The sequence below is a fragment of the Jaculus jaculus genome, chromosome 1 (genome assembly GCF_020740685.1).
Source record: "Jaculus jaculus isolate mJacJac1 chromosome 1, mJacJac1.mat.Y.cur, whole genome shotgun sequence".
In the NCBI taxonomy this organism is placed as follows: Eukaryota; Metazoa; Chordata; class Mammalia; order Rodentia; family Dipodidae; genus Jaculus; species Jaculus jaculus.
This window is the reverse complement of record NC_059102.1, coordinates 317,461,551-317,483,560: the sequence shown is the minus strand read 5'-3', so window position 1 is coordinate 317,483,560 and position 22,010 is coordinate 317,461,551. Positions and strand designations below refer to the sequence as shown.

The 22,010-nt window shown below is 38.8% G+C and overlaps 1 protein-coding gene across 2 annotated transcripts; it reads left to right on the top strand.

The window, feature by feature from the left end:
- The first annotated feature begins 632 nt into the window (after nucleotides 1–632).
- On the top strand, nucleotides 633–21,080 carry LOC123457772 (interferon-activable protein 203-like). Of its 2 annotated transcripts, XM_045142442.1 has the most exons (11): nucleotides 633–803; nucleotides 1,770–1,857; nucleotides 6,279–6,563; nucleotides 7,521–7,657; nucleotides 8,506–8,673; nucleotides 9,454–9,621; nucleotides 11,155–11,319; nucleotides 15,980–16,573; nucleotides 18,191–18,607; nucleotides 18,917–19,105; nucleotides 20,950–21,080. In XM_045142442.1, exons 3-11 carry the CDS (start codon nucleotides 6,299–6,301, stop codon nucleotides 20,968–20,970), a joined length of 2,124 nt encoding a protein of 707 aa, XP_044998377.1. In that variant the 5' UTR covers nucleotides 633–803; nucleotides 1,770–1,857; nucleotides 6,279–6,298; the 3' UTR covers nucleotides 20,971–21,080. The 2 variants fall into 2 exon arrangements, with proteins under 2 accessions (XP_044998377.1, XP_044998413.1); XM_045142478.1 differs by lacking the exon at nucleotides 1,770–1,857.
- The last annotated feature ends 930 nt before the right edge of the window (nucleotides 21,081–22,010 follow it).

Here is a 22,010-nt window from a genome sequence, read left to right as displayed (position 1 = left end):
GCTTAGCTGTAATTGAAAAGGTAGCTGATGTCAAATTCCTATTATTTGATGCTGGATTTGCATATTTGCAATGATATTATGCTGTGGAAAGTCTCTGGCCTGTGAGCTATTAAGAAATGACTGAATGAGTGACTGCTTCCAGCAGTACCAAATCAGAAAGTGATTTCAGCACAGATCTTTCCTTAGCGGGGGAAGCACAGTAGCACTAGTCATCTTCAAAAATCTGCCACTGTCACCCAGATCTGGAAAGATGGGAGAAACGGCTCAATGCCTCACCTCTACCTTTAAAATCTGATTTTCATCAAAAGGAACATAGATTCTCAGTGAGCCACTTCTAAGTGAAAGTTTTCATGTCTAAACTTTCACCTACTAAGTTTTTTTTTTTTTATGGGACAAAAACCGAGAATAGCTGTGCTTTAACATTTTATGGTAACTAGTGTGTCTTAACAGGAAACAGTGCTCAGTTTCACTAGCTGAGGATATCGAAAGCTATGAACATAATTGGAAGGAGCCACCCTGTGAAAGCACTCCTCACCACAGGGAGACAACAGTGTGAGATATTCAGATCTGCTCCAGTTACGAAGTGGCTTTGACCAGTGTTTTTTTTTTTTTTTTCTTCTTTTTGTAAATATCTGCTACCTTCATCAATACTTCATTTTCTTAGCATTTCAGAGACTTGAAACAGACACCTGTTCAGTTTCTGAGAGGTTTACTAAATTATCTTCCTACTCACACAAAAGAAGCCTGATTCCTGCCTTATAGGAGATCCAGGATCTGGACATTGCTGAAGAAAGTTCTAGGAGGTGAGTCGTGCGCTGTGTTCTGCACAGATGAGACACCTCTGTGCAGTCCACAAGGACTCGGGAAAATTAGTGCTGCTCTGAGGAGGGGAGGGGAGCAGGCTGCTCACTGCACTCATCGCAGCCTCATGGCAATAGCTGGAGTCTGACGCTTCCCTGGGAAAATGATAGACAACTTCCACTTCCTCCACTGAGGCTGGAGCCAAGGCAGATGCATCAGCACTATTGCAGATTGTAAAATAAGCTTTCAAAATGAAGATCTGCATAAGTTGATAATGACCAGAAGGTTTTGATTACCTTCCTGGACAGCTCACAGGAAATCTGGTGGCTATGGGATATGACTAGGTAAAAACAAAAACAAACAAAAATGTAGTGATAGGAAAAAATTGTAATGAAATAATATTAAGTAAAAAATACATTTGTAGTTAGTAATATTAGTTAAATTTTAGTGACAGGAGAATTAAAGTACATGTGTTGTAGAAATTTTTTTTTCAGATTCAAAGACATGGTGATTTTAGTTTCCCAAGTAGAGTTAATGTTCACTTTTATCTCCCTATACACTAGGTAGACCATAGGCATTTTTATTGTCCACAGTAAGTTATTTTACATCATACTGAAAGCAATGTTTTAATTACTTTTATGTTTGGGGGACAAGGAAAGTAGAAGATGCACACAGAGAAAAAAGAATTAACTAGAAATTGATTTCTATTGCCTACTTTTAGAATGATTCAAAGATTTTATGTGTACCATAGTATAGTACTTTATGTATACTTGAATAGAATATTAGGTCTTAAATGTTGACTTCAGAATTATATCCATATGAGATCAGTTTTGCTAAGTTTATTATGTTGCTCAAGCATCCTAAATCCTTGAAGATGTCTTACAAGTGTGCTCTCACATGTACATTTTATGTATGCTGTGCATGCACATGAATGGATGTAGGTGATTGTGTGTATACCCTATTGTCAGGAGCTGCAGCTGTTCCTTGACTTCTTTTCTTGAGACTTCAGACACAGAGGCATTATCGTGTGGCCGTGGTGAAGCAGACTTTAGACACGTAGGCATTGTCGAAAGTTTTATAATTCTATCAAGAAACATGAAGTAATGATAAGTACTGTGTAGTCTTTTAGGATAATAAAATCATAATTAAAACTGTTGTATCATCCTACAGGGTGCAACTTTATCAATTTGTGATATCTGATGAGGTTTTATTATTAAGTTCTACTTTATGCTATACTAATAGTGTTAATCTGGCATTTTTATTTACTATGTAAAATATTTTTTTCCACTTTTCCAACTTTAAGGGATGTTTGATTAACATGTGTCTTAAGTATAATTTGGCGAAAGTTTCCACTAAACAGCTTAGACCCTTTTATGTAAGCTGATAAGTTACGTTTTTATTTTACTCGTGTCACCTATACTGCTGTATGTCATTTTTGTCTTTTCTTTTAACTTATACCTTACACTTTAGGATGAATACATTAGTGAATTGTTATAGTCTATTTACCTCCCCCTCATAGGTATTGATATTCTTCATTTTTCTCCCTTCTCTGGGGTTTTATTTTTAAGACATGGAACACTTCATTAAAAAAAAAAAAAATTTCGCTTTCCTTACCCTTAAGCCTGAGGTCTCATCTTTTTTTTTTTTTTTTAACTATTGCTTCCAATACATATTTCTATTTGGATTTTGTCTTTCAAAACTAAAGAGGCCTTGATTATCAGAAATTATTTTTTTAAGTTTTCCTTTTTAAATGCCACATTTTAATAGGTGCAAACACTAGCCTGAAAATTATTCTTTTACTCAGGTTAGGTTGAGAGCACTTCTTTGTTCCAATTGGGATAAATTTTAAACACCACATAACTAAAAACTCCAAAATCAAAAGCAACAATATTTTAGCAAAACACAAATGTTCACATGTAAATAAGATACATTAAAATTATATGCCACCTACTGAAATCTCATATCTAATTATACTTTGGAGATAGTTATGTTGTTACAACTCACAGAACAAATTATGACTTTCTGGTTTTAAAACTTGTTTTCCAATTGATATGACTTTTTGGACAGTATAATATAAAAATTGTGCAATTGTTTTCCCGAATGTAGTTTTGCTGTGACAATTATCCTATCTGATTATTGACTCTTCACAGATGGCCTTCCATTTGTGTCAGAAGGCTTACTCAGTATTCAGTTTGTAGCCTTCCTCATTTTCACTGTCATTTGTCTTTCTGATGTTACCTTCTTCATTCTGTGGGCCCTTTCCACTTGAGGATGCTCTTTTATATTTCTCAAAATAGGGAGTAATTAATAGTCCTAGAAATCTAACATAGGAAAGGAACACAGAAGAGACAATAAGATGTTATTCTTAAACCACAGTGACATGAACTTTGGCAGAATATGAGAATCCATCCACACGCTGAGGGTCAACAAGGAAGTACTCAACTCCTGAAATTCAGAGCAGGAGTTTTGGAAGTTTCCAGAAGACTAAACCGCACTTAATTCTTAAAGGTTCTCACGGGAGATAGACAAAGAAAGAAATGTAAAAATGGCGTTGCAGACAATGAAAATGAAATTAGCTAAATCATAAAGCATGGACAAGCAGAAGTACTCTATATTTCTAAAGCCATTTTATATGAGGAATATAAAAGCAACATAAAGTAAAAATATGGAGATTATGCAAGGACTTCCAAGACAGTATACGAAGCAAGTACTATTTTGAATATGTGTGGAACTATTGGAGGACTTCAGCAGAATTGAAATGTGTCTGAGGTAGAAAACTTGTTCTAGCCTATGTGGTGGAATAGTTTTTAAACCCAGAGCTTAGAAGGTTCAGGTAGGAGGATCACAGTGAGTTCTAGGCCATCCTAGACTGCAGAGTGATTCCAGGTTACCCTGGGAAGGAGTGAGACACTGCTTCCAAAAAGAAAGAGAAAGAAAGGAAGGAAGGGAGGGAGGAGGGAGGGAGGGAGGAAGGGAGGGAAAAGAAAATTGGTTCTAGGAACAAACCAACTGATTAAGAAAATTAAGCTAAACAGGAGAAAAAACAAACTATTGAAATAATTATACTCCATAAGTGCTGTAATCTACAATAGAAATTATATAGATGCTGATCAAAGTGAACATATTTAACAAGGCGCTGAGGACACAGGAAGCACATCCCGACACCAAGGGAAAAGGGATGTGATGTTAAGGAGAGCTGCTTACAGAAAAGCCTAGGGGCACAGGAACAGAGTCAGTGCCCCATCAGGGGCCCACATACTGTTGATAAACCTTCATGCATATGATGAGAGCTGTATCCCGTTACAGATAAACCTCTAGGGCTCAATGAGTGTGGGAAGAATTGAGAATAATAGGTAGATATCCAGGGACAGGCTTCATCACCAATGAAGTATGGGAAGAGGATCCAGGGGTTTCAACAGTCCCCAGCCCAGACTCCAAACAGCAGTAATCACCTATTTCCTCTGTGCCTTCTGCCACAGCCACCAATGACCTAACTCAGTTGTCATCGTTCATAGGCATGAAATTCTTAGACATGTTTAATACAATAACCCTATACTTGGTGCAGGATTGAAATCCTGGGAGAGATTATACAAAGATACAGAAATATGCAGAAGACCCCATGCTGGTCCTTATCTATGTTATCAAAGACTTGAAAAAATGTGGACACAGAGAAGGTTAAATTATGAGATTTTTATTTTAGGGAGAGTGAAGATAAGAGGGAAACTCAGGAAAGCACCTAAGTAAAATTTTCTCCCCATCTCAGTCTGGCTAGAAATGGGAATAGGAGATGAAAGAAATTTTACTCACATACAGTCTCTCCTCCAGGAGGAAGCCACTGGGAAGGGAAAAGGAGAGAAGGGGAGGGGAGGAGAAGAAAGAACTTACACATGCATTCAGACCCCTTTATATGAGTCAGAGTCCAGTTAGAATAAGCCTTATCACAAAGCTCAGGTATGTTGTGAAGGACCTGATTGGCCTGTGGGCCCTGGAAGAACAGTAACTTAGGAAGGGCCAGGAAGTTGTGGTTGCTAAGGAGTTGTTGCCTTCAACCATCTTAGTTGAAACTGAATCAGATATGTGAGCTCTGTTCTTGCCAGGGCAGGCAATGTGGTATCTGTGTTTATGTGGCCAGTCCCTAGGTAACTAACTACCTATCAGAGAAAATTTACCTGGATCCTGTGTCTCTGCAATACCCATTTAGCGCAGTGACACATTGTCAGTGGCCAAACGGCAGCAACAGTCAGCTCCGGAGTGTGATGCTGACAGGACACCTTTCAGCAGGGCTGCGACATCCAAGACTTTCTTGGGCAGGACAAGAAGTCTTTCAGCGACCTCCTGGAGTGCCTGTTGTCTGACAGCTTGTGCTATTGCTGTCTTTTCCATGAATTTTTTGGGATTATTATAAATTTATTACTGCTTATTTTTGCCTTTGTTTTCCCCTTTTCAGTAGTAATACGGGAATCCAATTCAGATGTGCTTATACAATCACCAATGGTTAAACAGGAAAAGAATGTTTCTACAGAAATTTTTGAGTCTGTAATGTTTAAACAGGTAAACAGACTATGGATCCTGAAACTACAACTAGTTTGACTGAACAAAGTTTCTCAACACCACAAATGTATATTTCACCTCAGACGTGTTCCTCACAGTGCTATGCTACATGCCTTACCAATTGTTCCCAAGAAACATTATTTATGGTTACAGGAATTAATGGACACGTTTCCTGAATCTACAGATGACTAACTAGAAAAGGAGCCTGAAATGCTAGGGAGCAAAAGTAAACATCTTTCAAATGATAGGGTTGGGCCTACACAAGGAAGTCAAACAAAATATGTAACTTTCAGAATTAACAATAAAGTTAGGTTGGGCTCCTAAAGGAAAGACATCAATGCAAAACACTGATTGGATAGATCAACCTTTACCATATACAGGGGCCTCATACCTTATACTCACAAGAGCTACCTGACAGGGCTCTTGGCTAGTTTCCATGAGCCTGGGTAAGATATTAACCAGCTTACAATCTTTGACTTTGTTGCTTAAGATCTTATCAGAATGTCTATCGGGCAAGTTTGTGATTTAAGTACAAGCAGGGGAAATCAAGGGAAAAGAAGAATATTGTGCAAGATTTCTTAGAGAATAGAAGCTACATGAATTAAGTTTCTATGTCTTGCTTGAAAAATATAATGTATTGTAAAGTATAAGTAAAGAAGCAGAGTTCTGCTTTTCATCCTGTATGATTCACTGAACTACTGATCCACATCCTTCCCTCACAGTGCTGACTCTACACGTCCCTTTCAAGTTCTACAACAACACTGAGGCTGGACCCCCCCGGCAACACATCTTGCAATTCGGTCTCTCTTACTCACACACCGCCCATGGATGACACTTTGGTATGGGTCATCCATTCACATAACCATATCCTATTTTAAAATTATCTTTGTATGCATGTTATCCTCTCTGCCATTTGTCTCTTACAGGCTTGCCTATAATTTGAGAGATGGTGAATAAGTACAAGAAAATTGTTCTTGTGCAAGGGTTAGAGAAGATGAGTGATTATCAGTTTAGAATGGTGAAATCCTTACTAAACAAAGAACTAAAACTGACTAAAAAATTGCAAGAAGAATATGACAGAATTAGCATTGCAGACTTGATGGAAGACAAGTTCCCAAATGATGCTGGACTGGGCAAACTGATAAACGTGTGTGAAGATATACCTGACATTGGAAATCTTCCAGAAATTCTTAAAAAAGAGAGGACAAAAGGTATTCATGAAGCATCCTTAACTCTCACCATTTCTACATCTTCCCTAGCCCTGATTTCCATCATACTGTCATTATCTTGGCAATTCCTTTTCCCATTAGATGTCTCAGCAGCTATAGGAATGGTAGCATTTCAGATGTCAACAAGCTGATAATTTAGAGAACTCCTTTCTTACAAAGAATTCTGATGAAATGGGGGTAGGATTATTTGGGACAGTGAAGTTTAAAAAAAAAAAGCAGAAGTTGTTGAGAGAAACTAGAACTCCCAATACAGTCAAATAAAGTTGAGAAATGAAGGTAAAAATGAAAAGTAATTAAAATTAAAATAAACATTAATACTCAAGATACTAATTCCATCATTCATGTATATTCTGAGATTAACTAACAACTTTTACATAAAATCTTGCCTCCCTGAGATGTAAAGAAGTTCCCTTTTATAAAGTCCAAGTCTAAATATTATACAAAAAAGTTGAGCATAGTGATATGTGCCTGATACATACTCAGGGGACTGGACAGAGAGATCCCAAATTTGAGGCCAGCCTGGGCTACATAGTGAGATCCTGTCTCAAAAATGCGTAAACAAGTAAATGAACGAAATCAAAGTGTAATATTGACCACTTTATCATATCACAAACCATCATGATTGCTCTGTTTCTTTAGTTTGAAGAGATCTTTTACTGAAGGTCACCTGCCATCATGTAAACACGAGATTATGTTGGATAATAGGATAAGGATGGAGTTTAGATTATGTACACAGAAGTTCTTGGGGTTAGGGGGAAGGCTGTGTTCACTGCCCATGGGAAGAGCACGGAAAGCAGAGACAGTGCCTCTGCTTGATCTGGTCCGGGGCTTGTGCAGCAGAGGGAGACAAGCACGCAGCATGAGGTGAGAGCAAGTCTTGGATATTCCTTAGCTGTCTTAGACCTGCTGGGCTAACTTGTGTTTTCTTTACCACATCAGTTAAAAATAAAAACAAACAACAACTCAAAGCTGCAAAGAAAAGAAGCAAGGAAGAAGAACCCAGTATTTCTCAACCTAAATCCCCCACCAATAAAGACGTGGACCCAGAAACGGCCAAGAATGCACCTTCATTAAAGGTAGGTTGGCTTGCCGGGTGTGGTGGCGCACGCCTTTAATCCCAGCAATTAGGAGGCAGAGGTACTTGGACCACTATGAGTTTGAGCCCACCCTGAGACTACATAGTGAATTCCAGGTCAGCCTGGGCTAGAGTGAGACCCTACCTCAAAAAACAAACAAACAAACAAACAAAAAAGGTAGGGTGGCTAATCTATCAAGACAAAGCTTCTTCTGTAGTTTTTCCCTGCACTATTTTTATGGGAATACTCAATTCTTTCTGCAGTCCAACGACTAACTAGAATGAGGCTCAAAGTCAGCCAAGTCATAGTTCCTAGCCACTCATTTTGACTCAGGTCTACTGTCTACTTTAACTGGAACAATGTAATTATCAGTGAAGGAAATAGAAAATCATTACTCTGTTTTATGCATTCACTAAAATAGAAATCAGTTTAAGGGCATGGCTTTTCAAGGACAGTTAAAGAGAATAAATGGGTGCTTGGATTTGCTCAATGCAGGTCTACTGCTCACCTATCTTCACAGAATTGAGTAAAGGAGTTCCCCAGGACATAAATTCAACTAAAATCTTCCCACATTAAGCATATTATTCTTCATCCAATATTTAAAACCAGTACTAAGTTCTGAGATCAAGCTGCATAAAAACACAAGGCCCTGAGTTCAGTCTCTAACACAGAACAACAGAAAGAAAGAGAGAAAGAAAGAAAGAGAGAGAGAGAGAGAGAAGAAGAAGAAAGGAGGGAGGGAAAAAGAAAGAAAGGAGGGAGGGAGGGAAGAAGGAAGGAAGGAGGAAAGGGATAGAGAAAGAATACCAACTATTATAAGGAAGAAAAGGCAAGCATTGTTCTTTCAGAAAAAGGGGAAGAAAACTATAAAAGCTGGAATGTCTACAACAATGAAGCTTATCAAGGAGAAAAATCAACTTCTAACACCTTCTGCTAGCAGCACACAGCAAGCTGAAAGCTTTCCTCAGACTCCTCATAGGCCTCCACCAATAGCACCCAGCAGTTCCTCAATCAAGGTACCATCTTCTTATTCCCAAATGCTGATACCTGCCCATTATGTACTAACAGAACCTCTCTAACTTTAAAAATGCTGCTCACTGATGGGCGTGGTGGCACACGCCTTTAATCCCAGCACTCGGGAGGCAGAGGTAGGAGGATCTCTGAGAGTTTGAGGCCACCCTGAGACTCCATAGTGAATTCCAGGTCAGCCTGATCCAGAGTGAGACCCTACCTCGAAAAAAAAAGTGCTGCTCACTGAACACTGAATATACATAATTTCATGATATAATTAAATCACATATCAAGTAATTAAATTCATATAGCAGGACTTCAGTATACTATGCCATTTACTTTTTATAGAGTATGTACTTATGAAATAAAATTTTCTCTTTCCTATCGGCCCAGGAGAAGGGTGGGGACAGACAGGCAGAGTTGAATATGAGTCCATCCCTCCCCAACATTCTAGTTTCTTTTCAGCCTTTTTCTCTTTGCTATTGACCAAACTTCTGAGTTTATTTTCTGCAGTCTTATCTGCCTACTTCGGGTCTTCTGTCCAGAGAATAGAGTTGCTAAGGGCACAAACATAATTAGAATCCAATGATAAAAGGTAGATTATGTCTAATAATATTTAAAATCAGCCGAGAGTAAAGTTGCACAGGAGTACACATGCTTAGCAAGCCCCAGGCCTTGGGTTCAGTCTACAGCATTAAAAAAAAAAAAAAACAATAAAACTAAATTAAAAAAAAGAAAGAATATCAACTATTACAAAGAAGAAAAGACAAACATTGTTCTTTCAGAAAAGAGGGAAGAAAATCATAGAATCTGAAGACTTCAAGAGAATGATACTTAGTCAAGAGCAGAACCAGCTTTCAGACCCTTCAGCAATTAACACACAGCAAGTCAAAGGCTGGCCTGAGACTCCTCACGGGCCTCCAGCAACAGCATCCTGCACTTCCCCAGCCAAGGTACCGTTTTCTTGTTCCTAGTGCTTATCCCTGCCTACAATGTCACCAACTGGTCACCACTAACTTGAAAATGCTTCTCACTAATCTAACATACTCAGTTTCTTCAAATGAAATTACTTATTGAGTTATCAAATGCACATATAAGACTTTGGTATATTATAAGTCATTTGCTTTTGACAAAGTATATATTTATGGAGTAATTTCTAATATCTTGTGTTAGCCTAGGAGAAAGGTGGGGTACATAAACAGAGATGAATAGGAGAGTATGTCCAACCCTACATGCCAGTTTCTTTTCAGCCATTTACCCTTTGCTATTGACAGAACTTCAGAGTTTGTCTTCAACATTTTATATACCTCTAGTCAGGGTTTTTGACATATGCTCAACCACTGGTTTTTGATTCATTATTCCTATCTCTTCACTGACCAAATATATTCAAGTTTCTGGTGGCAGTCTGAATCCTTTCCTCAGACAGGTTCTCACTGAAAAATCCCTTACTCTTTCCTTATAGCCTGTGATAACAGGGCCACCTTTCTTCTCTACAGGAAGCTCACATTTACAGGTACACAAAGATACATGTAGAAGAGTATATTTGCACCCGTATTCGTAATGTCCCTTTTGTTCCACCCTTTCTGCTGGTATAATTCCTATGGTTTTCCGTGTTCTGGGGCTATGAAGCCTGTGCCTGAAATGAACAAGCATCCCAGAGAATAAAGGAAAGATGGTGTAAGTCTATTGGAGGGGGATGTAGGTACAGAAATTAAATCACTATTATTTAGTTTCCAATTCAAGACCCAAGCTGCACTTTGATGCTCCAAATACCACCAGCAAAAATCCACCACTTGAAGATAGAATTCCCATATAAAGGGACTACACTATTTTTTGTTTGTTTTTTCTATTGTTATCTATTTCAGTTCAGAGAATCTATGTCTCTTCTCACAAACACTCACAAAGGGTCAAAGAAATGTTTCTTTGTATTAGAAGCCTGGGCACAGGTATCAGGAACCAATTTGCATATTTTCTTTTAAGACTCGGTTTTGGTAAACTTCATCTAACCTAAAGCATAATTGATTAAAAAGTGTTCACAGAAGAGACTTGGAATCCTGACTATGGTCAGAGGAGGGGAGATGGCAAAGGCATTTGAGCATGTGCTATTATTCCAGAGAAAATTTGGGAGTAAAGAAACTGCATGAAAAGAAAGAAAAATATAGGGCTGGAGGAATGGCTTAGTGGTTAAGGCCCTTGCTTGTGAAGACTAAGGACCCAGGTTTGATTCTCCAGGTCCCACGTAAGCCAGGTGCACATGCTTCTGGAGTTTGTTTGCAGTAATTATAGGCCCTGGCATGCCCATTCTCACTCTCTCTCTTTGTCTCTAATAAATAAATTTTAAAAATCATTTTTTAAAAAAAGGTGTGCTCCACCACACCCAGCTATTAAAAAAGAAAGAAAAAGATAATTTGTGTACCTACCATGTGACTTTGAAAATCATTAGTCAGAAATAAGAAAAACAATCTGTTTTTTTCTTTTTCCTTCAGAAAAAGAAAGGCTCAACCACAAAAACTGCCAACATACGAAGCTTCCTACAGCAGTTAGCCAACAGGCTTCCTGAAACTTCAGGCACAAGTGGAGAACTTGCTGAGAGTCAGCCTCAGAGCTCTCACAGGCCTCCTCCAGCCTCTCCCAGTCATTCCTCAATCAAGGTAGCTGCTCCTGCTTCCCAATCTGTAGACCTTCCTGAAATAATGTCAGTGATCATAATCTTTCAGGAGCTTCCCATATAACCTCTCACTAATTTATCTGTTTAATTCTTCATTTACCAGGCCTACGTTTTGACACCATGCTTGTAATTTACAAAAGTCTGTTTATTTTATTTCATAGTACCATTACCTCAGGATTCTCAAGGTGATCAAGGTCGATTCCTTTGAGTAGAATGCCATTGCCTAAAGTGGGAAGCCTTTAGGCAAATCTAATTACTTGTGATCAAGAATGATAATATAATTTGAAACATACTTAAGCCTAATGAAAGGCTTCCATTTGTAATACTTTGAGTGAGGATGATATCAGCTTAGTGAAGCAGTTTTCTAATTTTTGCGTTTTAGAAGACTTAGGCAACAATGGGTCATAAACAAAGAAACCAGTAATATTTAACATCACAGTTACATGGTTTTAATTACTCCTGTAATATAAAATATTCATCTCTCCTTTCAGTAAGATTTAATAACATAGTTCTCTTTTTCTATTCCATATACAGTAATAGAGGAGCTTAAACAAATTTTGAATGTTCATACACATGGGACCATATGTAATTTGTCATGAAAAATTTCAATGATACAATAATTTACCTAAAGATCTTTGACAAACTTATGCACCCATGATTCTTATACAAACAAAAGCCTTAGTAAAAATTTATATTCAAATTGTACACCTAACCTGCTCCTGGAAGGTAAACTCACTGAATTTTTACAATAAAAGGATTTTTAACATGTATCTCTTAAAGGTATTCAGTCTGTTTCTAGCTATGTATAAAGATATTTCTATACAGTTTAGCATACTAATGACCATCAGTCTCTGTTGATAAAGGAAAAGTCAAAAGTAACTTTATTTTGATAATACATACACTAGACTCTCGGGTGTTTCTAATTATTGACATAGAAAACATTTTGTACCCCTTCCTGCTTTCTATTACTACTGAGTATTCAAAATATGAATGCTAAATTATTTTGGGTGTACTTTAGAAGAAAAATTTTATCAAACATTTTAGAAACTTGTCAAGGAAATTAGTTATTGTATCATAGGGTTCTCTTAAGAGTCTTAAGAGACTCATTTAAAATTTTCTCTTCTCATTTATATTAAATGAGAGATTCAGCCAATAAAAATAAAATACCATGAATATAATACATAACCCAGATGTTATAAATCAAGAAAGTGACATTTGTCTACCATCTTATTTCAGCAACCAAACGATTTTCAGTAAATTAGTAAAACTTCTGACCTATGATTTCATGGATGTTGCTTTCAATAAACAAAACATATGTGTATATAAGTATGTGTAAACACATGCTTTAGGAGTCAGACTAGAAGTTTAAAGCAGTAGCAACTATTCATTGTGATTATTTACTAACTAAACTATTAAATGAATGCCCTTAAGCAAATTCCACAACCTGATTTTTAGTCCACTAAAATTTGCTATTGTAGAACACTCATTTCCTTTGAACTACTGATGAAAGCATACCTTAAATAAAATATTTCCTGAAATTTATCATCTCTCTAAAATAATTGCTGTTGAAATTATAAAATCAGAAATCTCTTTACAGTACATTCACATTTACATACTAATATGTGAAGAAGTATGTCTAATAAACCCAAATATATAATTGAATAGAGCTTATAAAGTTAAGATTACCAAACTCAATAAGACACAGAAGCATGGCAGTAAATATCTACCAGGCCTATAGTCAGTCAAATCCAAATTACATTTACAACAAAGTAAAACAAGTAACATAAGGTGTGAAACCTTTTTTTGTTTGTTTGTTTTAAATCATACTGTCTAAATATAAGAAATAAAGTTCTTTCAGTCTCAAGGGAATTTCATGAAGGCAGAATTGAGGCAATTATGAAAGAAAACAACAACAAAAACCCAGAGCAAGCTGTGCGTGGTGGTGCACGCCTTCAATCCCAGCACTCGGGAGGCAGAGGTTGGAGGATGGCTAAGAGTTTAAGGCTACCCTGAAACTACACAGTGTATTCCAGGTCAGCCTGGGCTACAGTGAGACCCTACCTCAAAAAAAAAAAAAAAAAAAAACTGATAGGAAAAGAGCCCTCTGTTTATCAACCTCATAACTGCAATTTCTGTACTTTTTTAGACATGCACAAAAAGTTGTCTTTTAACCAGTCGTGGCAAGAAGAGCACTTAAACATGTTTTCATTTACCTATTAGATATATATAAAGAGTATATGGATGTACAGGGCCTCTTGCCACTGCAAACAAACTCCAGATGCATGTACCACTTTGTCCATCTGGTTTTACGTGGGTACTGGGGAATTGAACCTGGGCTATTATCATTGAGCCATCTCTCTAGCCCAAGAACAATGTTTAAGGTGCATAAGGTATGTTTAAAAAAATCACCCAAAGTTCTTATACAATCTCAAAAGCACTGTTTTGATTTCTCAGTTCCTCTTGCAGCTGGTGACTAATGCAAAGTGTACAGACCCTATGGCGAAAACCGCCCTAGTTAGTGACCCTGCACATTCTCTACGGGGAGGGAGCTTTGGAATAGGCCTCAAACATAAATTCTTTATTTCACAGCAGCAAATAGAATTCAAACTTGCCTCTCACATCACCAAATGGCTATTTAAACTCCATATCTGGAATGTTTATCTGACAATAATTCAAAAGGGTCTCCAAAATTGCAGGCACTCACAGTGTGTCTAGTTTCCCTCCAAATCCCTTCAAAAATTGGCACTAACAACACAAGGAACAAAATGAGGCCCAGACCTCAAGAGTTTAATGGAAATTTTCCAAGTCACAAACAACACAACAGAGCACTCTTTAAGAAGAACAGATCTGTTTTCCCTGTAGCAGTGAAATGTGTGTATATCTTAGCACCATATGCAAAGAGATGGCCAAGACCACTTCCTCCTAGGCTCCTCAAAGCTCCCAAGAGAATTGCAAAGTGTGGCTTGCTACTATGCTACATTAACAAAGCAACAACAAAAACAGGAGACAGGGCTAGGTAATGGGATACAAGAATTTGGGTTTACTTACGGTTTGGATCAAAATTGGAGAAAGCTTTTACTTTCTTTCTGCCTTTCTTAGTGCGATGTTCCAATTTCATAGAAAAGACAGGATATGGGCTGTGGAGGTGTTTCAGTCAGTAAAGAGACCACCCACAGCATGAGGACCTGAGCTCAGACCCCAGCATCCATATAAGATATCAGGCACAGAGGTACACACCAGTTATCCCAGCACTCAGGAAGAGGGAGAGACAGATGGAGCCCCAAGGCTAAGCTACCTGATTAGTTTAGCCAAATAAGTGAGCTCTGAGTACAAAGGGACACCCTGTTCAATAAACAATTTGGGAGAGATAGAGAAAGATAACTGACATCAAACTCCTCCACGAACACACAAACATATACCACCACCCCCTCACACAAAGACTTAAAGAAGATGAAGCAGATGCCAGGAAATATGCGTATATAGATTTAAGTTGGGGCAGAGGTGGTGAGTAAATTACCTTAGTTGTGCTAAATCTTTATCTGGGAAGGAGGTGTCTGACCCCTTTGCCCTGGTGCCAAGGCTCCAGGTTATTCTAGCCCGAGCGTGGACTTTAATTTTGAGACAAAGGTCTCATATATCCCAGGCTGGTCTCATTAGGTAGTCAAAGATGACTGAACTTCTAATGTTCCTGCCTCAATTTCACAAGAGTTGAAATTATATGCACCATCACTTCCAGTTTTATGTGGTGCTAGGGACTGGACCTAGGGCTTCCTGCCTTCTAGGTAGGCACTCTACCCACTCATCTGTATCTGCAGCCCTGACAATTGTATCTCTTTGTGGTCCTTTTTTTGGCGGTAGCTGCTACGCAATTATAATCAGATCACCTGAAAGGATGGAAACTCAGCATCCTTGGTGTCAAGAGCACGTGATAAAGATAAAGGTTTGAGGGCTGGAGAGATGGCTTAGCGGTTAAGCGCTTGCCTGTGAAGCCTAAGGACCCCGGTTCGAGGCTCGGTTCCCCAGGTCCCACGTTAGCCAGATGCACAAGGGGGCGCACGAGTCTGGAGTTCGTTTGCAGAGGCTGGAAGCCCTGGCGCGCCCATTCTCTCTCTCTCCCTCTATCTGTCTTTCTCCCTGTGTCTGTCGCTCTCAAATAAATAAAAAAAAATGAACAACAACAAAAAAAAAGATAAAGGTTTGAGTACTTGCTTGATTGGAAAGGCTGCATGAAGAAATGTTCATAAGAATGAACCAAATTTGCTATAAACCATTACACACACACACACACACACAGAGAGAGAGAGAGAGAGAGAGAGAGAGAGAGAGAGAGAGAGAGAGAGAGGGAGAGAGAGAGGGAGAGAGGGACGGAGAGAGAAACCTAGGAATTGATGCATATTAATTGATTTTTGATAAGTTTTAAGTGATATATAGAACCAATGTTGCATCCTATACCAGCGACATTTCAGTCCCCTGAGGTTTTGAGAGAAGTTGTAATTCTGTGCAATAGTACCTCCTGCCACCCAGGAGAAAACTGGCAGACAAAAGTCCTGCTTAATATAGGAAACATGAAGAGATAGGTTGGAACTAGGTTTTTGAAAACCACAACCAGGATTTAAAGAATTTACAAACTTGTTTCCCTTCAGAAAAGTGAAGGCCCAAGGTTGGCAACACACAGCACCTCGAGGATACAAGTACACGACAAGGGAAAGTGTCCAGCTCAGCTGGCAGCAACCGGCCCATGCCGGACGGTGAGCTCACCTCAGGCTCCTCAAGGGCCTCCGGCGGCCACCCCCAACAGCCATCAGACTTCTCAAGCACATCTAAAATTTTCCCACGGTGTGTGGGCTCAAGGGCCTCGAGAAATGGCCTCCAGCAGTACCCAAGTGCCTCCAGTGCCTCCAGAAATAACATCCAGCAGTGTCCAGATAAGGACACCGCCACAAACCTCATATGTCCTCACCCGAACCCACCCGGGAACTCCAGCAGGAGCCTTCATCCTTTTTCAGCCTCCTCAGATGTGTCCAGCAATGTCATCTAGTAGCCTGCAAACTCCACCAGTGCTTTTAAGGCCTTCTGGCAATGTCCAGGATGTTCAGGTGGCCCCACTGAGTGGTCTCTGCAGCCCACAAGGGTTTCTAGCATCCACATCCAAGACTCATCTTGACCCTCAGGAGCCTCCCTCATCTACATGTAGTGGTTTTCCAGACCCATGGAAATCTCCAGCCACAACATCCCAGGTAACAATTTACAGTTCTCACAATGTCATGACAGGATCAGCTCAACTTTGGAAGAGTTTCTCATGAATTCCCTAGACTTTTATTTAAATAATTTATATGAAGTGAGTATTTGAAGCTCCTTCCAAAAATTCAAATTCTAACTCATCTTATGTTCTCCTCCTTTGAGTATCATTCAGTGAGTACTGGAGCATCCATATTCTCTATGGAATAGAATTATCCATTCACTTGTCTAACTTCTCTTGTTTTGGATTGCAATTTTGTCTCCCTCATTCCTACCCAACCCAGAGCACCATGAAAGGGATATGTTAAGGGAAAACAGGATTTATTAGCACTGATCTGACCAGAATCACTTATCTATGATTTCTCATCGTGTTTAATTGCACCAATAACATCATCTTAGAAAGGAAAAACTGGGGCTGGAGAGATGGCTTATCAGTTAAGCGCTTGCCTGTGAAGCCTAGGGACTCTGGTTCAAGGCTTGATTCCCCAGGACCCACCAGTTAGCCAGATGCACAAGGGGGAGCATACTTCTGGAGTTCATTTTCAGTGGCTGGAGGCCCTAGGGCACCCATTCTCTCTCTCTCTCTCTCTCTCTCTCTCTCTCTCTCTCTCTCTCTCCCTCTTTCTCTCTGTCACTTTCAAATAAATAAATAAAAATAAAAAAGAAAGGAAAAAATGAATACATATACAGAAGTAATTAAGTTTTGACTATCCTGAATCTGTTTTTAAACTACCATCTTTTAGTATGCAATCTACTTTTAAATTTTATCTTTTTGTAATTTATTTAAGAGTGAAAGAGAGAGGAGAGAGAGAGAATGTGCATGCCATGGCCTCCAGCCATTGCAAACGAACTCCAGACTTTTTGGGTAATGGATTTTTAATGAGGTTTTTAAAAGGTTGGAGAGGTATCTCAAGCATAGAAAACTTGTCTAGGCTGCAGAAGACCTTGGGCTCACCCCCAGCACCATAAACATATAAGTTCCATCCCTGATCTTCTCCACTTCTTCCATTAGGTAAGCTACATCATGTCATTCATTGTTTTGACTTTTTCTGAGTCTACTCAATGAAGGTATTCTTTAAAAATCAACTAGTTGAAGAGATGGTTTAGTAGTTCAGGCATTTGCCTGTGAAGGCTAACGACCCAGGTTCGATTCCCCAATACCCATGTAACATGCATGCGCAGTTCATTTGCAGTGGCTAGGGGCCCTGGCATGCCTATTCTCCCCTTGTCCCCCTCTCTGCCTCTTTCTCAAATGAATATATGTATATATATATATTATATGTATGTATATATATAATATATATATATTTATTATTATATATTAAAACATCAACACTGAGAGCTGGAGAGAAAGCTTAGCAGTTAAGACACTTCCCTGTGAAGACTACAGACCAAGGTTTGATTTCCCAGTACCCACATAAGCCAGATTCAGAAGGTGTTGCGTTCATCTGGAGTTTGTTTGCAGTGGCTAGAGGCCATCACTCTCTCTCTCTTTCTCTCTGCTTTTCTCTCTCTCAAATAAAAATAAATATTAAAAAATAAACACTGAGCTTGAGACAGGTCTCAGTAAATTATCTGTCTTAAATTACCTTGGATTTGCTGTGTGTTCTGTGCAGAGAAAAAGATTGACCAATACTCCTAAGGAACCTTCCAGGGAAGATGATTACCAGACAGGTCTCAAAGAAGTAACGGTACTGAAAGCAACAGAACCATTTACATATGAGATGAAGGAAGGCAAAAAAATGTTTCATGCCACAGTAGCTACTGAGAATGAATTCTTCAAAGTGAAGGTTTTTGATGTATCACTGAAGGAGAAGTTCATCCCAGACAATGTGATCGCCATCTCACATTATTATGGTTGCGATGGGTTCCTAGAAATATACCATGACTCCTGTGTGTATGAAATAAAATCCAACTCAAAAATGGATATCAAGCCTATGTTGAAGAGAAATGCCAGTGCAACTCCTAAAATTGACTATCTTTACTCACAACAAAGAGGAATTTTTGTGGATGGAGTGTTTTTGGTGCACAAGGTAAGCCATTGCATTATTTTATAAAATTTCTTCTGAAAGCTCAGGTTTTAAGACTCATAACATATAAAAATGTGGTCAATTTTTCTTGAAAGATATAGGTAAAAGACTTTAAATAAAGAAGTATTGAGAAAGGCTTCTATAGAGAAAATTTGTTAACCAGAACATCCAAACTATTTTGTATTTATAATTCTAAAGTAACAGCTCTACTTGCTTTGTTAGAGACAGATTTCTGCTAATATCCTTTCTTTCTCATAGGCGTGACAATTTCTAATACATTTCTCAGAAACTGAATGCTAATTGCTTTTGCAGAAACAGGTGAGGAATGAATGCATTTACTATACAGTAGGAGATAAAACAGGGATGATGGAAGTAGTGGTGTATGGACGGCTGACCAACATCGACTGTGAGGCAGGTGATAAACTTAGGCTCTTCTGCTTCGAGCTGGACTCAACTGCAGATTCCTGTCAGCTAAGATCTGTAATGCACAGTCACATGAAGGTGTGTACGCTAGACCATTCACTGGAAAAACCTTATTCTTCCTAGGAAACAATTTTTCATTTATTTGTTTATTTATTGTGATAAACTCAATGCATGTGCTACTTTGTGCATCTAGATTTATGTGGGTACTGGGGGGGGTCCAACTTAGGCTTGCAGGCTTTCCCAGAGAGTGCTTTTAACTGCTGAGCCATCTCCCCAGTCCAGGAAGCAAACATTTTTTTTTTTTTTCAAGGTAGGGTCTCGCTCTAACTCAGGCTCACCTGGAATTCACCATGAGTCTCAGGGTGGCCGCGAACTTGTGATCCTCCTACCTCTACCTCCCAAGTGCTGGGATTAAAGGCGTGCACCACCACGCCCAGCACTAAACTTTTAAACTCTAACAAAACCTGACTTCTGGTGTTACAGTAAAACTCAACAGATAGAAAATTAAGGTGTATCCATTAATATTAAGATATATAAACATTTTCTTATTTTCCATCATTTTCCATTGAATGTATGTGTGTGTATGTATATACATATATATGTGTGTGTGTGTGTGTGTGTGTGTGTGTGTGTATATACATGTATTAATAGTAATAGTAAATAGAGTGCATTCAAAAAGACCAAAGGCTTTTATACCATAAGATAAATAATAAACATTGTGGAACTTATAAAAAAGCACAGTCTATTTAATATAAATGAATAAAGGTTTACTTAAGATAGATTTAACATTCTAGCTGTGTGATTCGCAATTCACTGAAAAATTACATGAAGAACCTCAGGGTTCTCATCTATAACAGATATTACCTATAAACAGAACTCATAAAGATAAACACTACCAAGGATGCCTTAGGATATCAGAACACAAAGGTACCAAAATCCCTGCTCTGTCTCACACTGGCACATGTGTCACATGGGACACACTAAAAATGCTAGTGTTACACTGTAAACCAGTGAAGTATAAGGACCGATCTACCCAGGCACATGGAAAGTATTTCTCAACTCTTTTGGGGGTAGAAAGCCATGAACACTTGTGCCCTCTACCCCAGGAGAACACACACTACAGATAAACTAAAGGCAGATTCCACCAGAGTTCACCCTCGTGAACCAATGAGTTCTTTGGGCTTCCTTACAGAGAATTTACTAGAAGTCACTTAGAGGAAAGTGGAAAGCAGTTATAACATTGTATAGTGTCATCCCAGCATGGGCTGCAGACACCTTCTTGCGCTGCTTACATGGAATTCCTCACCTTTTATATATTCGATATCCCCCTGAAGTCAAGAGGCCTCCTGCACCCCTGCACATGGCTGGCCCAGGAGTACACTTGAGATCTCTTCAGATGCTCCCTTCTTCTAGGGGGAAATGTCAACAGCCCCAAGCTGGAGAATGCCGTGTGTCTGGTTGCAACTATTTCTGGTAAAGATGGTAGTGTTTGTTTCCTCAGACAACTGTATCAAACACCAGACATTCATTTAGATCTTTTTAGTTCTCAAGATCAGCAGGCAAACACTCCAAATTTTCCTTTACCACAGCCACACCAGGAATGCCTTTGATGCCTTCCTCCCACCATTCTGCCTAATGAGAATCTTCCACACAGAGGTTGCCATCGGGCGATCCACTTCCTTCCTTTCCCATATTACTCCACACTCCTCCTGCTCTTCCTCTTGGATTAATGCTGAGTGGGAAAGAATGGCTCAATGTGAAGTCCCAAGAAAGGGAAGAAAGCTGACTCCAAGGGTAGGAATTCACGAAAGCAGCTGAGTGAGAGTGTATAGAGACATAGATCATGGGGACAAGTCTGTGAGTGATTAGAGAAGTGTGCGACCAGCTGCATCTCAACTGACCTATATCATTTCTTCTTCAAGGTCATCAAGGCAAGGACATAAAGGACAGCCAAACAATCCTGATTCAGCCATGAAAACTTCACTAGAGTCCCTATGATAACCTGAATGCCACTGACAAGGATGTTTATGTGGTCAAGACCTAACTACAGAAAAGAAGCCTATGTGCATATATGTTGAAATACAATGTATTTCTGAATTATAGGATTTTTATTTCATTATTTATACATTTTTGTATTTTTGAAAATTTCATGTTTTGTATGTATAAGTTCCATATTTTGTAGAAAGCAATAAACATTTTATCATGAGCTGTGCTTCCTCAGAAGACTCATCAATCTACAAGTTGCTTTAAAACTTGTGATGGGTAGAACAGGATCAGACTCACAGGTTTCAAAAATGTATCAATTCATAGCTTGGCTGTGGCATTTCAGAATAAAGCCATGTTCCTGTGTTCTTCACAGAGGAAACATGGTAAGTGGAAGATGGAGGCTGAAATCCAGCTTAGAATACAGTTGCCAAGACTCATGGCCTGAGGAGAGGATAGCAAGGGGTGTCTTTTCAAAATTTATCTCCTAGGAAAGAAATGCATGGTGATTTGGCAAAATGAGGTGTCTTCTTATACTTTGCATTAAAGCACTAGGATGTTAGAAGAACGTTTAACCTTGTGAGATGTGAAATGGATAATTCCATTCATTTCCACAAGTACCCATAGCTCCTCAGCAACTCACCATAGCACTTGCTTCTTGTATCCCATGCTTTGATTCCACGATAAATTGTTCCCAGCAAATACTTCTATTAGGTAGACACTAATGATATAATTTACATTGAGGTACAAGAGCAGGAGGTTAATATCTAAACACTGAAATTTATATGTGTTGACCACGCACAGTCTTCTGTCTGCTAACCTTCAAAGTTACTCTTTACAAGTTGATACCTTTCTCTTTTTGCTATTTTTATTTTATGCAAGAAAAACTAGCAACACAGAAACAAAAGCACTTTCCTAATGAAACTGACTCAGCAAACTACAGAGCTTGAGTTAGAATTCTGGGTGTTGTTCCAGCATGAATCAGGTGTATTATGCACAA

Bases quoted from the DNA above. Each gene is read 5' to 3' on its own strand.
- LOC123457772 (XM_045142478.1), top strand. From the start codon at position 6,299: ATGGTGAATAAGTACAAGAAAATTGTTCTTGTGCAAGGGTTAGAGAAG. The intron at 7,658-8,505 runs GTAGGTTGGCTT...TTGTTCTTTCAG, and splicing joins AGAATGCACCTTCATTAAAG to AAAAAGGGGAAGAAAACTAT. The intron at 19,106-20,949 runs GTGTGTACGCTA...TTCTTCTTCAAG, and splicing joins TAATGCACAGTCACATGAAG to GTCATCAAGGCAAGGACATA.